General features: G+C 37.2%; 1 protein-coding gene across 1 annotated transcript in view; it reads right to left on the reverse strand.

The window, feature by feature from the left end:
- Positions 1 to 17,406, reverse strand: part of LOC103423285 (phosphatidylinositol 4-kinase alpha 1-like) — a 30,662-nt gene continuing 13,256 nt past the window's right edge. Inside the window, exons 8-26 of the mRNA XM_029109583.2 lie at positions 15,824 to 15,992; positions 15,433 to 15,650; positions 15,146 to 15,304; positions 14,861 to 15,043; positions 12,648 to 13,178; positions 12,195 to 12,554; positions 11,347 to 11,561; positions 9,475 to 9,661; positions 9,170 to 9,306; positions 8,899 to 9,052; positions 6,177 to 6,443; positions 5,435 to 5,512; positions 4,308 to 4,358; positions 3,213 to 3,385; positions 2,870 to 3,065; positions 2,387 to 2,527; positions 1,051 to 1,259; positions 628 to 789; positions 1 to 501 (exon numbers count right to left, since the gene is read on the reverse strand). Coding sequence (XP_028965416.1) covers positions 243 to 501; positions 628 to 789; positions 1,051 to 1,259; positions 2,387 to 2,527; positions 2,870 to 3,065; positions 3,213 to 3,385; positions 4,308 to 4,358; positions 5,435 to 5,512; positions 6,177 to 6,443; positions 8,899 to 9,052; positions 9,170 to 9,306; positions 9,475 to 9,661; positions 11,347 to 11,561; positions 12,195 to 12,554; positions 12,648 to 13,178; positions 14,861 to 15,043; positions 15,146 to 15,304; positions 15,433 to 15,650; positions 15,824 to 15,992 — 3,849 coding nt within the window. The 3' untranslated portion in view covers positions 1 to 242. The remainder of the gene's footprint in view (positions 502 to 627; positions 790 to 1,050; positions 1,260 to 2,386; positions 2,528 to 2,869; positions 3,066 to 3,212; positions 3,386 to 4,307; positions 4,359 to 5,434; positions 5,513 to 6,176; positions 6,444 to 8,898; positions 9,053 to 9,169; positions 9,307 to 9,474; positions 9,662 to 11,346; positions 11,562 to 12,194; positions 12,555 to 12,647; positions 13,179 to 14,860; positions 15,044 to 15,145; positions 15,305 to 15,432; positions 15,651 to 15,823; positions 15,993 to 17,406) is intronic.

Here is a 17,406-nt window from a genome sequence, read left to right on the forward strand (position 1 = left end):
AACAGCAAATTTTGAACTCCATTGATAAAATAATAACTACAAACTGTACTTTTACAAACCTCACGAGGATCTCCATCCCTAGAATACAATGATTTCGATTTCATGCCGTTTCAAGAGTCCTCTCAACACTATAAAGTGGAGACCCCACGGGAAATAAATTGCAACTATAAGACGATGAAATTTACCATTACACTACAGGCAATCATGTACACATGTTAAACAAGCTCCAAACATCTCACTTTTTACTTCTCGATGCCCTGCTGCAGATACTGTATCAAGTCGTACCCAGCGGTGGTCCATTTGTTGTAGGCATCCGTGCATACATGGATCATAAAATTGGCCGCCTCACGCTCACTCATCTCTGGATGAAATCTCTTACGTAGATTTCCAATAGGGTCGCCCCGGCTGAAGCAAGGTAGCCCACTGTCTAGCATTAGGGATACCGTGTTGATAATCCCATCCATGTATCGGCGGGCAGCAAGGTAACCCTTAACGCACAAGCTGTGGATAGATTATGTAGAACATAACACAAGTTTAAACGTGTAGCCAAAATAAGAATGAACATAAAAAGAGTATCCAGAAACATAGTGAGGAAAAAGAAAACAAAAAGGACAAACCCCTTCATACCTCACAAATTGGTTCCAGGTATCGCTTTTCATAACCCCCGAAGGGTCTAATAATTGTGTCATCTCGTGGCTGAGCTTAAAGTGTGCACTTTCAAAACGCATGTTTCCACCTGGTGAGGTTTCCAAAATGAAACCAAAATCAATATGAACAAGCCTTCCCACGCTGCATTGTCAGGCATGTCAACATCAGTTTTAGATCAGTCCTTTCACAAATTGTGCATCTTATATATTTCAAGTATCGCATTTGTAAGTGGCTAATAATACAGATTAATGGTTTGAAGATCAGGTTTTGAGTTTGGTATGCTGTTTTCATATGTGTGGGGTGCCTCGTATGCATATAAGTCTCAGTCCTTACAAACCCAAAATTTGACAAAAATAACAAATAAGAAAATAAGAAAGTAAAAGGCTGGTTTGAAGATTGTACCTGTCAAACAGAAGATTCCCATTGTGTCGATCCTTCGGTTGAAGTAAAAGGCTGGCAACTGCATAACCAGCACTGCTAATGATGAAGTTTTCACGTGCAGCTTCAAAGCTGGCAGACCCAACAGGTCCGTAATCCTGTTGAAAAATCTCATACAAACCACCATCAGTAGTTTCACCCATCTGACTTCTGCTCCGCGTATTAGGTACAACCTGCAATAAAAAACATATTGAGAGAAAAAACCAAATGTGCACGTACTACTATGATCAGCCATTTAGCTCAAGGGAAGAAGCTTGGGGAGACCATATCACCCCAAGTTAATACATCCCTTGGAATGGCGGTTCCAACATCAGATTACTCCTTCGAATCTTCGATACTACTCAATGCAATGGCATTCATAATTCACAGTAGAGCTGAAGATATGAATGTCTAATAAATCAAAATTCAATATCAATTGGCTAAGTGATACAATCGATGTTGGAGTCTACTTTTGGTTCACTTGAGTCTTAGAACGTCTATAACTTCTGCTACTCCAGCATAGACACAGAACCTTGATGAAAGTAGTTGTAGGCAATCAAATCTAAAACCCATGCTTAAAATATACTGAATAGATCCCAGCTTCACAAAAGTTTATGCCAAAGCACAAAAACCAAGGGATTTCTTTCCACCAAGTAGGTTACAAAAAGACAAGAAAAATGTTGCGGCCCTTCAAATCCCTCAAACAACCATTGGGCGTAGCCTTGTGGCAGGAAAAGAGTTGATCCCCGATTTCTCGTCTGGCAGCAAAAATATTCTAGTTTTACAAACTAGTTGGAGGACAATTTAAAATAGAAAAAGCGGCTCCACTATTTTTTTTCTTCATGTTCAAGGGGCAGATAAAAACAAAAAAATTATGTGGAGCAGATTATTAAAAACCATTGCTGACATTAGGCAACAGCTAGCTTCAAGGAAAAACTTACATTTTTTAAACTTCTTTCTCCAAATACTGGAGTATTGAACCATATGCCAGAGCATTAGAAGAAAGAAGTCAAATGTAGCCAGAAGCTTGTTAGATGTGAAAAACCGTGTGTTCATTCAGGCGACACTTTATCATCCACATTGTATTTCTCTTTTATCAATAAAAACTGTGTTTCTCGTATAAAAAAGTAGTCTGAAGCTTGCCTAGTCCACCCTATGTAAGGTACTGACTAGAAAGTCCAAATAATGAAAATGGAAAATGAACTGGATTGTAATATCTAAAGCTTCGCATGGAATCGGATAAATTAAAGAATAAAATCTCAGCAAAATAACACGCATGCAGGACCCAGGACCCCCAAAAGTAGTTGACAGAGATTCAAACCTCAATAATGCCTCTCTCTGGGCCAGTTGGGAGTACACCATAGGGAAACAAATAAAGATTAATTCCAACTGCTTCAAATATGTCTCTCAATAGGGAAATCACTTGAAGAGCAAGAACATCCTGGCGGCAATCATCTCCAACCTTCAAGAAAGGGAGCTTTTTTAAGCCATGAAATAAGAAAAAACTTGAACATTACTAATAATTCAAATTGTCATAGGAATAAATAAGAGGTCACAAGTTTAAAATCAGGAAACTAATTGTCTGCATAATTTCACTTCTTTATCCATCATAACCCATAGTACAAACCAAACAATATAATAGATAAGCATGGTTTTGTAAAAAAGAAAAGGTCGAAGAAAGGCTTGCTGAGCAGGTTGAGTGATCATCATTAAGGGGTAATCACAATGGATTTTTCTGTGGAAAATAGAAGCCTTTCAACTTTACAAGGTCTAATCAATTTGAGATGTAAGTGGATAAGCTTACCTTGAAAATACAAGCTTGTGGTTTTACATCACTGCGGTCCCCAACCCGATCGACTACATTAAATGTTATCATTATAGGAACTTTTGCTGCAGATTGCAAGGGTATTCCACTATCAACCTGAATGCCCCTTACAAGCTTGGTAGGAGCAGTTGGCAAATAGAGATCCTCTCCCTCAACTTCAATTTTCTCCAACTCTCTGTTTAAGCATATTGCCTATTAGATACAACGGCATACACATAGACACAAACATATGCACGCATGCGCTCATGTGTGCATTCACAAAAGATGAGCTCAAGCATCCAAATATCATTTTTATAGAAAAATCCAGAGAGTACAAGCATACCTCCGGATACCAGCTCGGCGTTCTTCCTTTGGAAGTGGAAAGAGTACACCAGAAATAGATGTAACCTTGTCAAAGAAATCAAATTCTCTTTGAAAAATATCAAGTGCCTTGGGACTGAAACCATCAATGATATGCTGTCTAACAAGAGGCAACAACTCCTGAAACGAACTATTCTGAAATGGAAACATCAATAAATACAAGTTATTCAACAACAAAAGGTGAAGAAACCCAGACCATGTGTACTCATGTGAATATTCAATTTACCTAATACCCTTTACTGAAGTTTGCGCCGTTGATATATCTTAGCTTGTACTATTCTATACATATAAGATCAAATATACATGCTGAATGGAACTACAATTTTTCTGGCGACACAAGCAGTTTTGGATTTTTGTTTTTAAAATTAAAAATGATAAAACATCAAACCGGTATACAAACTTCTTGTACCACAACTACGCATATTGAACCTTCCAACTAGATTACAAGTCCAGTGAAAAAGTTTAATCTAAGTCATGTTGTGATTTTCTACAAAAATGCAAGGAATTGGTTCCCTGAAAATTCATACTGCCCAGCTTCAGTGATTCAGAATGCAGGGATGACCTATTATAGAATAATGCACTATCTATCACCAATCACCATAAATTCACTTATTAACTCATAAACCACATTTAACACATGGTTACCAACAGTTTTTGCACTCAGAGTACAATAGAAAGCTATTACAGAAAATGATGCAAACCTTTAACTGAAGATTTTCCACTCCAATAAGACATAAAGTACCATTGTAAACATTTTGTGTAACTCCTAGGCAGATATATAGTATATGACAGCATATTGGGTAGCGGATAACCCCGTTTCTGTGCATCTCTTAATTTATACTTCTTTCAAATATGACTTTATGATATCATTTATACTTCTTCAGCACAATTCCAACCAACGGAATCAAAAATTTATGTATCAGTTATCAACTTTCCAACATGAATCAAATTCCATGGTATCACAAAAAAAACTTAAATATGCCCAAAAGTTTGGTTGCTAGTTGACAGCACAAGCACGTAATGAAAACACAAGGCCATTCTCAGATTGTAGGAATACCTTCACAGGAACAGCATCTTTTTTTTCCGGTTCTGGAACAAACGTCTCACCCTGCCATTAATAAACACACAATCAAATTCTCTGAGAATTTCAAGTTTTGTGGATTTTTCTCTTCATTCTTTGAGCTGGAATTTTGATTTCAGAAGAAATTTGAATGAGTTGGAGATAGAAGAGGCGGCTAGGTTATTACAAAAGGTGGAAAATGTTCGTTTGATTCAATCAAGAGCAGATAACAGAAGGTGGAAACTAGACTTATCAGGATTGTTCACTTGCAAATCCTATAGCTCTTTCTTGAGCAACAATGGAACTGTGCAACATTTTCCACCCTTTTCTCAGATTTGGAAATCAAAAGCTCCTCCAAAGGTCAAAGTTCTTGTGTGGTTAGTGGCTACTGGGAAGGTCAACACTTGTGATCAAGTTCAAAGGCGAAGGCCTTTTATTTGTATTTCTCCCCATTGGTGCAGTTTGTGTAAATCTGAGGAGGAAAGTGTTAATCATATTTTTCTCCATCTTTCTTACTCAATACAGTTGTGGTGGAAATTGGTTCAGGAAGTTAAGAGTTAGTTGGGTCATTCCAAAGGGCTGTTTTGAGCTTCTAAGCACCAATTTTGAGGCTTTAGGAAAGGGGAGGAGAGCTAGAGCTTTGTGGGGCTGTTTGGTGTTGGCAGTTTTTTGGAACATTTGGTTGGAGCATAACAGAAGAGTTTTTGAGGATTATAATGGAGTGGGGGTAGCAGAACTATGGGGTAGAGTAAGATACTGGGCATCAGTTTCGAATGAGTACAAGGATTATTCTCTTTCTCATATAGTGTGGGATATGTTAGCAGCCGTTAAATGATTATGGTTGAGGTTATGTTACTTGTAATCAGATCTGTTTGAGAGGTCTTAGCTAGCTTTGCTACATGGTGGATTTCTTATCCACTATTTTGTAATTCTTGTTTTTATTTTATGAAGTGTTATCGTTTCTTCTCAAAAAAAAAAAAAAAATCTCTGAAAAAGATATGCATGTGGACTTTCGTGTATGTGTGTGCATCTGTGTGTGTGTGTGTATGAGAGAGAGAGAGAGAGAGAGAGAGAGAGAGGGAGAAGTGGAGAAAGTAGATTAGTTTCGCAGAATCGGGCCTCACCTGTAAGTGCCAGATTAAAATATGGGCAAATATATCACTTCTTTGTGCTGCTCTAAGCAGATATCCTTCTACTAACCTCTGCAAAACAAATTACATAGAGATAAAATATATAATGACTTGCAATGCGTTGGGATGTCCTATTGGGTCAGTCATTTTGGGGCAAGCGGGTCATTTATGATGAATTGAGATACCAACTTATGATATTAAGGATCTTGTCTTGACTGGACACATTCATTTCACCCATTAGAAACTCCTCAAAATTGCAGCAGCAGCAGCAGCAGCAGCAGTAGTAGTAGTATTATAAAGAGAACAGAAGTCTAAACATAAAACAAGAAATCACAGTTTTTGGTTTTCTGATACATGGAATAACCACATTAAATGTTTCAGAACTGTGACATCTTTAGTCGTCTATAAAAAAGAATCATCCAAACGTAAATGGAAAAGGCACAATCATGGGTAGTAAGTTCACCCAATATGAATAGAAAACCATACATCTTATCTTCACGTTAATAAAAAAGAATCCTACATTTGGCTGCTTTAGTAGTAGTACATGGTATGAGACTAAGAAGTCGAGGATTCTAAAAACTTGATTGGGCATTTGATAAGAATGAAGAATGGGATACAATCAAGTAAAACTGAGCTTTAGTTATGCAAATAAACTTTTCAATTGCATCCCTAATACAAAACTAAATGAAAATGAAATGTAGATTGAGGAATAAATTGAAAACTTCTATTAACTCACCTCATCATCATAACGCAGAGCCTGCACTAGCTGTGGCATGAAGAAAGTTACTCGTTCAGGAGGATAAGACTCCAGAACCCTAAGAACATATGCCATGACACGAGGATGGCCCTTATATGCAGGAGTAAGGAACTCAAGAGCTTGTGTAATTGAGCAAGCAGCCCAGTGTGGCAATTGTTGCAAAAGTGCCGAATTTTCATCAACTGCCTTTGGGGTAACAAAATATGGCAATGCTTCCGGAATGGAGCGGATATCAACGATATGTGACTGCAAAGAAACCCCAGTTCAAGCAAGATGTAATAACGTACAAACATCCCAGGAGCAACAAATGGGAATAAGATTGGTATCAGTAAAGAAATTATAACAAAGGCAAAATTATTGTAACTGAATGACCCACCCTCTAATTATAATTCAAAATACACAGATTTTTTGGACTTAGTAGATAATAATGTTTCCAACTAAAAGGGTGCTTTGGCTCATTTTTAACAAGCCCGACCGGCATTATGGGGACATGCAAACACCCCTGCCTAAAAGGCAATTTGTACACTATAGTGTGTATGTGTTTGTGTGCGCACATGTGCGTGTGGATGTACATATTAATCAGTATTTTAAAAAACTAGCCTCGGGGCGCGGTTAGGCTCCCTTGGAGGCAGGGCTGCTGGGTTTTCGCCTCTATTTTGTGAGGGTAGGCGTAAGGCGGCATCAGGGCGCGCCTAGGTGGCTGAGGCGCGCGCCCAAGCTTTCATTTGGGCCTTTATTTCCTTCCAATTCCAGGTCTATTTCTGCCGTTCCTCTGTTTCTGCCATTCCTCTGTATGCCGTTCTAGTTTCAAGGAAGAAGAAAGATAGAAAGTTTCTCTCTCCAAATCCTAATGGCAAAATCTAACTCAACTCTATTTTATTTATTTTGGTTTTTTATTAATTATTGCCCATTCAGATTCTGCCACCTAGCATTTTGATTAGCCAAGGTTTATTTCTCTTCAAATTTCCTACAACTACTCCACTCAGCCGTTATTTCCTTTAAATTCCCTATAATAATTGCTCCACTCAATTTTTATTTCATTTTAAATTCCCTATAATAGCTCCACTTAGCCTTTATTTCCTTTTGAATTGCCAATAATTGTGGCCACTCAATCTTATTTCTCTTGAAGTTCACTATAATTGCTTACAATAAAATATATAATTACAACATTTTAAGACTATATGACATAATTTCCAAGTACAACTACACTTATGAAGAAGAAGATATTACCTTTGGCTTAGTTATAATTATATTTGTTTTACAAAGTTTTATGCCATATATATATATATGTATGCAATATATATTAAGTTATTTAGGTCCCGTGAGGCTTCACCTCACGCCTAGGCAGGGCTAGTCATCGAACGCCTCGCCTACGCCTCCGCCTTTTAATACATTGATATTAATGTATATCAGTTACATGTATTTATAAATATATATAAGGCAACGGATAAGCACAGGAATGTTCTCAAGCTTACAGAAGTACCCCTTCCTCATCTATACTATTATTAAGAGAACCCTCCTTGTCAACTTTTTGCCACTTTTTTTCCTTTTTTGCCCTCACTTTTGATACATAATATTGACATAAGGTGGGCAAAATAGTAATTTTGTGTCTGAACTTTTTGCCCCTTTTTTCCTATTTTGCCCTCACTTTTGATACACAATATTGACATAAGGTGGGCAAAATAGTAATTTTGTGTCTGAACTTTTTGCCCCTTTTTTCCTATTTTGCCTTCACTTTTAATACACAACATTTACATAAGGAGGGCAAAATAGTAATTTTATATCTTTTGAGAAAATGACAATCATATCCCTATTTTACCCTCACTTTTGATACACAATATTTACATAAGATAAAAAATATGCACTTATTAAGAGAAATTGTCCCACCATTTTTTCATATAGGTAAGTGAAATCATGATGTTTTATGGATAGTTTGAATGAACTGAAGCGGTTGCGCTTGAGGAGAATGTGGGAGGAGATGAGCGGTTGAAGAGGCTTTAATTTTGTCAATCATATCCCTATTTTTCCTATTTTACCCTCATTTTTTGAGAAAATGACAATCATATACCTATTTTTCCTATGACAAAAAAATATGCCCTTATTAAGATAAACTGTCTCATCATCATTGTCTCATACTCTTTTTTTAAATTTTCAAAACTAATCACACTCCTTGATAGAAAAACAAAAAATAAAATGAAATTGTTCAAACACATAGTGTGTGCTCATCTTCTAGTACCACTTATATGCCCTTATTAAGATAAATTGTCTCATCATCATTGTCTCATACTTAAATTTTCAAAACTAATCACACTCCTTCATAAAAAAACAAAAAATAAAATGAAATTGTTCACACACACAGTGTGTGCTCATCTTCTAGTACCACTTAAGAAAACATTACACCAAATAGCAATAGATTAGTGATGCTTAAAAAACATTAAAAAGTGACTAACAGTTACGTAATACCCAAGAAGAATGCAGTTAGGTCAGTCAGAATTTTAAAAACAACAAATTGTTCTGTTAATAAGCAGTCTTTTCTTGACCACTTATGGCCTCTGCCAATCTGAACAGACGATGCACAATGTCTCATAAATTAAATTTTCCACATGACAATTATTTAAGACTCGTAAATAACTATACTAGCTCAACTAATATGCAAAATCCACAATTTACCATTCCTACTCTCTGGACTACTGACACATACCTGAACCAACTGGGTAACCTCAGCCTTTAAGAATGTGTTTGTTGGGAACCGTGACGCCAGGGATAAAGCAATTCGAGGATCTACAGCAAAAGCAGTCCTAGCATGCTCAATCCATTTATCCGAACTAATTTTTTGCCGTGAAGAGGCACTCTCCCTGAGAATAATAGGAAATCCAAAAGCAGTAAGTTACCTTTTACATAGAACCATGGGTATTAAGAAAAGGTTCTAAGTACTTTACAATGTGATGAATAATGTACCAACAAAATATTACTTTGTATTAGTTGGTTGCGACCAAACTTCAAGCCTGTCACCCTCATGCTGGCATAGCATCAAAAGTAGCTGCTTCCGTTTTTCTCTTCCCACAGCATAGTTCTCCATTTGACCCCAGACTGGATGATGTTGATCGTTCTGCAATTATTAAGTGACTTTATGGATATATTGCAGAAAAACCTTACAGAACCCAGTAATAGGGCAAAAATAAAATAAGAATGCATTCGACATCCTGTTCATGTAGAAGAATCTTTAAATCCAAACTCTACTGGCTGCAACCTTGCGCTGAAAACATGGTCATCTTACCGCATCAACCAAAGTGGTCCCATTTTCTCGTCCTCTCCCTTTTGAATCAGAATAGACTGCTGCATCTACTCGCTCATTTGAAAGGTAGTGGACAAATAAAGAGATGGATTGAGCTTCACTCTGAGAAAAATTCATATAGCTAGTATCATACCATTCAGGCTCGTATGCAAACCAACCTAAAGAGGTCCTGTAACATGGATCAAGAGAAAGTTTCAACCAAATGGGAAAATGGAAACATATTCAAGTTGAACAAGAATTAATTAGAAGAACACCTACTGACTTGGAGAAGTATGCATACACCTACTGACTTGGAGAAGTATGCATACACGGGACATACAGTTTCAACCTCTTATTGAATTAAACAGACAGGCTTAATATGATAAATTTCATATCAATATTGGCAAGAGATAATACACCAAATGCTAAAGTAATCAAATTACCAATTCCATAAAAAAGCGCATTTCCCACCCTCTCGCAACCAAATACCTTTTTCTTTTTTTTAACAACCATAAAACTACAAAGAGTACCCATATTATTGACAGAAGTCGCAGTCATGTACTATCTGCAATGGAGTGGGTATGGACCAACAAGCAAAAAAAACAAATACAAGCTCCTACATCAACCTTCCAAATATTTTTGCATATTTGGCAGCCAATCCAGATTAAGGGGTAAACAGAACCTTAATTAATGTTTTGACCAAAAAATAAAAAAAAGAACCTTCATTAATGAAGAAACCTAATAACCATACAAAGATCCACTCTGTTAGTTGCATACCAATGTGTTAGGTTGAAATAAGGTTGAAATAAGGATCCTAGTATTTGATCTACTGTATCTCAGATTGTTTAACAGCAAACTCTAACATACAGCTACCCTGTTCGCAATTATTTCCCATGATTTGTGGAGTAAATACGTTCCAACTCCATCCTATAGAGTTTCCTTTCCAAGGATCCAAGATAGAATACTGACTATAAAATCATGTATTTGTATACTTTGCATATTCCTGTAATTTTCAGATAATTACAAACTTGGGAAAATTAAGACAAGTTGAACCAATTTGGTAGCATCAACAAATCATTTTTAATCTCAAGGTTGTTATTTATGGGAAACAAATTTTATAACATTAAAATTATATAAAAAGTGAACAAGATGGCCACAACTTGGAAAGCAAAAGTGAAAGAAAAATCATAGAACCCAGTATTCTGAAACCACTAGACATAAACACAGAACACACATCCTAGACATATAACAGCGTAATGCATTGGTGCATATACAATTTAGCTATTGAATTGTATAGAATGCAATCGATGGTACACATGGTTGCTTTGAACTCTAAAAAAGGTCGTACCCAGTGCACAAGGCTCCCGCTTTACGCAGGGTCTGGGAGAGGTGAATGTCGGCTAGCCTTACCCCCATTTATGGAGAGGCTGCTCCCAAGTCTCGAACCCGAGACCTACCGCTCATGGGCGAAGGCACTTGCCATCACACCAAGTGCGACCTCTTGGTTGCTTTGAACTCTAATGAGAGAAAAAGTTGTATAAATAAACATTGCTAGGCCAAATGAATATCAATGAAATAGGCATTCTTATACACGAAGACAAGGAATTGTGTTACAGGTATGTACTACCACGAAAAATGATTTCACGCCCCTGTTATCCCCATGCACTCCCCTGCTTATTTATGGCCTTTGGATTGCATAAATCAAATGCTAATTAAGTGCAGAAATAAGCCGGAGTACAAAACGAGATAAGGTTTGTGCGGAAATCATTCCCTTACTAACACATGCAAGTCAAGGTGCCCTAATATGATCAATAGACTGTAAATAAATATAATAATTATGAACAAATTCACAGCAAAAGACTTAAATGCAGTAACCTATATATCCGATCTTCCAGCAACTGAAGCCCTGTTTTAAAGTTCTGCAAATTTCGCTGGGATTGGCATGAGCAGAACTTGAGTCCAAGAAGCATGACAGTAAAAAAGGTACCAGTAGCAGCAGGATGGCGCGAAAAATTCCAGGGAATCTTTGTTATCCCTTGCAACATTCGTCCAAGAAGCAAGAGCTGCTCAACACTGTTGTGTCGAACTACCTATACAGCCAAAGAGAATACATAGGTGAGCACATATAAACCAGGTTAAGAGCCACAAGCCACAGTATATAACTAAACAAGGACCATTTTTTAAACGGTAACTTTTTCCATTGAGGATAATTTCTCCAATTGGAACACCATACATAGAACAAAATAAACAAAAATGATGTAGGACAAGATAGGGGTCGACTAAAGTAGCTAAAATCAGAGAAAAGAAAATGGTGGAAGATAGGCAAGAGACAGTGCTAGAAAGGAAATTCAAAATCAAACATCAATTATTTTAGGATAAAATATGGAGGCGTATCGTTGGAATTTTCAGGTTGGCTAAATAGGTTTCAGGAGAGTTTAGAGTTTTGGGTAAGTTTGTCTTCCCTTGTCCCGTAAAAAACCAAACAAAAAAGACAACAATTACACATAAACCATAGTTAGAAATAGTCATCTTGCAAGCCTTTTATAGAATCGTTGAAGTAGTTAGAAAACAGAAATTTATGATTCCCATATTCAAGTTCAAGCAGATTACCAAATACAAACTTATTAGGCAAATCTTTACTGGTTAGTAGTCATTATTTTTTATTTTTTATTGAGAAGAAACGATAACAATTTATTCGTGCATGAAATCAGTACAATCCTCACCTCAAAGCGATCCATGAGAAATCCAAGCCATAATCTATGAGCCATTATTTGCTCAACAGGATCAATGTCTGGCTGCGATTCTGGCTCTCCAGGAGAAAGGTGAGGCCTTAATTTTGCTGCAGGCCCAGAATGTTTCACATCAGATGCAAAGATACCACGTCTTGTATCAATGGTCCACAACCATGCATCAACAAGCTCCGCAAGGACTAGAGATCCCAGTTCAGGCGCAGCAGAAACTAACCAAGTCCAAACAAAAACGCCAGTTTCCATTGCGTCGGGCGTAGAAATGTAAGCTGGACACCAACAGAGAAGACGAAGAAGTTGTGAGAAGCCCTCTACATTTGATTTTGAATTAGAGCCCTGGAATCGAAAAAGAAAAAACCAAATCAGATCATCAAACATAATAGCTTAAGAATTGAGCAAGCAAGGAAGAAAAAAATAGGACATGTTTACCAGATTTGACAGCAGTAATGCAGTTGCTTGAGAACAAATCTGGCGAAACTGAGACTTCTCCACTTCCACACCTTTCTCTGCAGAATTAACAAATTGCTGTAGTAAACGCACAAACTTTGTGAGTAAGATTCCATTAAATGAATCGTCCTCAGCTTGTGTCTGTTGACGAGCTCCTGAGATCAACCTTTGAAGGCCGGCACCAATACCAAATCCAGTCGGTGTTGTACCAGATTGAAATCCACCAATGCTGTTATACAAGCTTCTCATGCCAGCAATTTCTCCAGCATGGTTGCACTTAACTGTTGCACTAACGATGCCGGTACTGAGCACCTCCAAATTGAAGGCTTCTAATAATTTCAAGTTTGCTCCTGATGCTGCAGCTGCAGCGGCCATGACTGCAGGAATATTAGCTGTTTGTATTCCATTCCAGCAATCAATTTTACCTGTGCCGATTCGTATTTCTGATAAAAGAGATACCACATCAGTTGTATGCTGCGATCTTTGCCACGTGTTTGCTTTACAAAGCTTTTCCTGCAGTTGCAAACAAAAGAAAAGAACAATGAGACAAAAAAGACATAAAAAAGCGGCTAAGATGTTTGATAAGCCAAAATAACGTGCAGGAATTAAAACACTCAACATATACACGTCCACTTGAGAAGCCTTTAGTGTTTAGCATTTAATTCTAGAGAACTTTAACGAAAGGCTCCTGGTACTGTTCACTTTAATGAAAAACCACATTTTTACACTAAAAAGTCAATCCTGGTACTATTCACTTTGCCCTTTATTTTGTCCTTATCGGTAAAACTCAAAGTTTTCAAGCCCCTTTCATTAGTTTTCCTTTAATTCTAAGCAACTCAAAGACAAATTAATATACTTGAAAGACCCATATTGCTGCACTTGCGAATTCTGAAAAAAAACGTAATTCTTCACACCCAAAACATTGATATGTGACAAAGAGACTCAAAGAAAACCAATAAAGGACCCCAAAGCAACAGACTGAAAATATGTGTAATTTGCGCTAATGAAAAAAGAAATTTCAATCATGCAGTGCTTGATACTTAGACAGTCTTATATATATCACAATTCGAACTTGGCTAAAAATATGGTTTTTCGTTAAAGTGAACAGTACCGGGAGCTTTTCGTTAAAGTTCCCAATAATTTAACTAAAAGAAATCTCATGTTGCTCAGCTACCAGCCTCAGTGTACATATCATATACACCTCCACCTAAACATTGACCAATTAAACTTCTTGGGTTGGATTTTAATTTGTTGTTTATTCACCAAATATAAAAGAAAATGAAATAAAAATGAATTAAGATTTCAGAAGTTTAATCATCACTCATCAAACAGGTTTGAATATACTAATTTCTGAATAAAAAACAACAGAAGTACAACGCAGTGGCCTAGAAGTCCAACACTATAAGTTTCAAGTTGAGCATATTCAGCACTTGTTTTCGGTTATAAGATTTGAGTATGTATGATTCAGTGATAAGTTTTCAGTACTTCATTTTAGTTTCAACAAACAGCACCTAAAAATGTGTACGTACATTAACTGAACTTACAACTAAAACATGTACAAGTTGTATATTACAACAACAACAACAACAACAACAACAAAGCCTTTTCCCACTAAGTGGGGTCGGCTATATGAATCCTAGAACGCCATTGCGCTCGGTTTTGTGTCATGTCCTCCGTTAGATCCAAGTACTCTAAGTCTTACAAGTTGTATATTAACACAATTAAAAAGGGTATAACATCTTAAAAGCAGAATACTTTAAAGGGTAAAAGATTTCTTGTAATAAGTAAGACCATAAGGTTGGGAGCAGCCTCTCCATAAATGGAGGTAAGGCTAGCCGACATTCACCTCTCCCAGACCCTGCGTAAAGCGGGAGCCTTGTGCACTGGGTACGACCTTTTAAGTAAGACCATAAGGTCATGATAACTGATATTGGGAGTCTGCAAATAAGAATACTCCGGAATATCATACTTAAAGATCCTTTGATGTAAGTTAATGTCAGAAAAAAGACAAAAAAAAATGACTACTCAAAATCCAAAACCTTAAAGAAAAACCAATTGTCGTCAAGAGGAGGTTCTCGCTGTTTAAAATTATATTATTTACCACTATGGGACTGGCATACCACATGAATGCTCATAGATTAGATAATAAGAATGAACTTATACTGACTACATAAATAGAAAGTATAGTGATCAACCTGGAGAAGACCCTGGCTAGAGCAAGGAGCATGTGAAAGTGATTTAACGATCCACTCTCGAACAATCTTTTGGTACAAAGAACGAACTGTCAGCACCCAAGCAGGATCATTGACAACAGTAGTAGGCGAATCATTATAAATTGAAAATAGCAGGGAATCAACACAAGAGGAATTCCACAAGACCTGCATCCATGTAGTTATGTTTCAACTTTACTAGGCAAGATTGATGACAATGAGAACTGGGAAATAATAGATATTAGTGTAACTTTACCAGTATAATCTTACCTGTGGAAACCTGTCTTTAAGCTGACTCAGCAAGTTCACAGAAGCTTCCCGGATATGTTCCTCTCTCTGTGACATACTTTTTATCAGAAAGCAAGCATGGGTAGAAAGTGTTGATTCCCTAACCTCAGCTTCATTGCCTGTTTCGGATATTCGATCTTCCTGAAAAGCAATAAGAGCAGCAGATGTGAGCACAAATGCACACACAAAAAGGAGCACAGATTAAGTCAAGCCGATATAAAGGGGAAAAAGCATTATTTTAGAAGCTTTATCAAAGAAGAAAACCATACCAGCCACGTCACTGCTGTTTCAAAAGCCCTATGCACAGTTGCCGTCAAGCATTGGAAGACAGCGGGCACAAGATTTGGAGTTTTTAGGTATTCAAAAACACAACTGAATGCACTTCTAGAAGAAGCTGAACTAGTGACACCATTGAGGATGCCACCATTGCTGCTGAATCGTATGATTTCCAAGAATGCTACCGCAAGAAGATAGGTAGCTTTCACACCTGCAAAGCATTACTTTAATTTTTGTGAAAAGAGTAACTATTAACAAAATCCAAGGAGCCTATTTTTTCTAATACAAAAATCAAAGATCAAAATTGTAGACAGTTAATGAATACAGAGAATATATCTTTACATCAGCAATAAATAAGCACTAGGGAGTAAGAAATATAATAACCTGATATAGTGTTTATTGCTGCAACCTCAACTCGCCCTCCTAGAGCAGTAGAAAGAGCAACTCTTTGGGCCAGAGCAACTTTCTCATTCCCACTCCCTTGACGACTGCCGGGATTTTGAAGAGCATTAAGTTCCAATTCATCTTCAAGCCATTTCACTGAGCTAACAACCTGAAAGAGACATTATCATGTAAAATTTCTCAAACAATCAGTTTCAAGCACATAAATATTTGCATTCATCCTGAGTTGAACAGAAGTTGAGTTCAATAAATTAGTGCGAAGGAAACTAGTAAAGACTAGAGGTAATCAGCCCCAGCAGACACAGATTCACATGGAGTTATAGCTGTTTAAACATCCTAACGTATTTTTGACAGCAGAAATGAGATAAGATGCAAGAAGGAAGTATTTATTTGGTTGAGGTGAATTCCCCGGTACATTGAAGAGAGAGTGTGTTGATTAGGTGTTAATATGTTGTATATACATTTAGACATACAGAGATGTTGATTAAGAGATAAAAGGATAGTGTTGTGTGTGTGTGTGTCCCTCAAACAAAATCTTCAAAGATTTTATTGCAAAAAAATCATCCTTGCAAAGATCATCCTTGTAGGAACGGTCTAGTTTTTAGATCTTCCTGCCTAGACCATCCTCGCAAAAAATCACTAAAGGCGAAAACCATTTAAACACTCAAAATAAATGGTTTTCATTTTGGCGTTTTCTTGCAATACCATGTTCGTTTATTTTCTTCGCTACAATTTGATGTTTAATGATTTCCAACGCATCCAACTTTTTGTAAGGATGATCTCTGAACAATGAATTAAAAAATATATAGTTCAGATCATTGATATAAAACACGGATCGGTTCCCACAAGGTGTCCCTCAAATAAAGTTATTTGAGAAACTTCGCAATAGAAGGGGAATATATTTGCCTCGGTTGTGTTGTGCGTGGTTGGAACCATTCAAAATAGTGATTTATACATCTGGTACGAGAGCATAAGGCATAAACAACATGAAGAGAAACGATTCACTATTTTACATTGTGTAGCATACTTCTTGGGTTTTGTAACTCCAGAATAGTAATTTGAAAAATAAAAACTAAAATTTGGGAACATATCCTTGCAAAACTCCAAATCAAAGCAAGAAGACAACAACAACAACAACAAAGCCTTTTCCCACTAAGTGGGGTCGGCTATATGAATCCTAGAACGCCATTGCGCTCGGTTTTGTGTCATGTCCTCCGTTAGATCCAAGTACTCTAAGTCTTTTCTTAGAGTCTCTTCCAAAGTTTTCCTAGGTCTTCCTCTACCCCTTCGGCCCTGAACCTCTGTCCCGTAGTCACATCTTCGAACCGGAGCGTCAGTCGGCCTTCTTTGCACATGTCCAAATCACCAGAGCCGATTTTCTCTCATCTTTCCTACAATTTCGGCTACTCCTACTGTACCTCGGATATCCTCATTCCCAATTTTATCCTTTCTCGTGTGCCCACACATCCCACGAAGCATCCTCATCTCCGCTACACCCATTTTGTGTACGTGTTGATGCTTCACCACCCAACATTCTCTGCCATACAACATCGCTGGCCTTATTG

The sequence above is a fragment of the Malus domestica genome, chromosome 10, assembly GCF_042453785.1.
Source record: "Malus domestica chromosome 10, GDT2T_hap1".
NCBI classification, from domain to species: domain Eukaryota; kingdom Viridiplantae; phylum Streptophyta; class Magnoliopsida; order Rosales; family Rosaceae; genus Malus; species Malus domestica.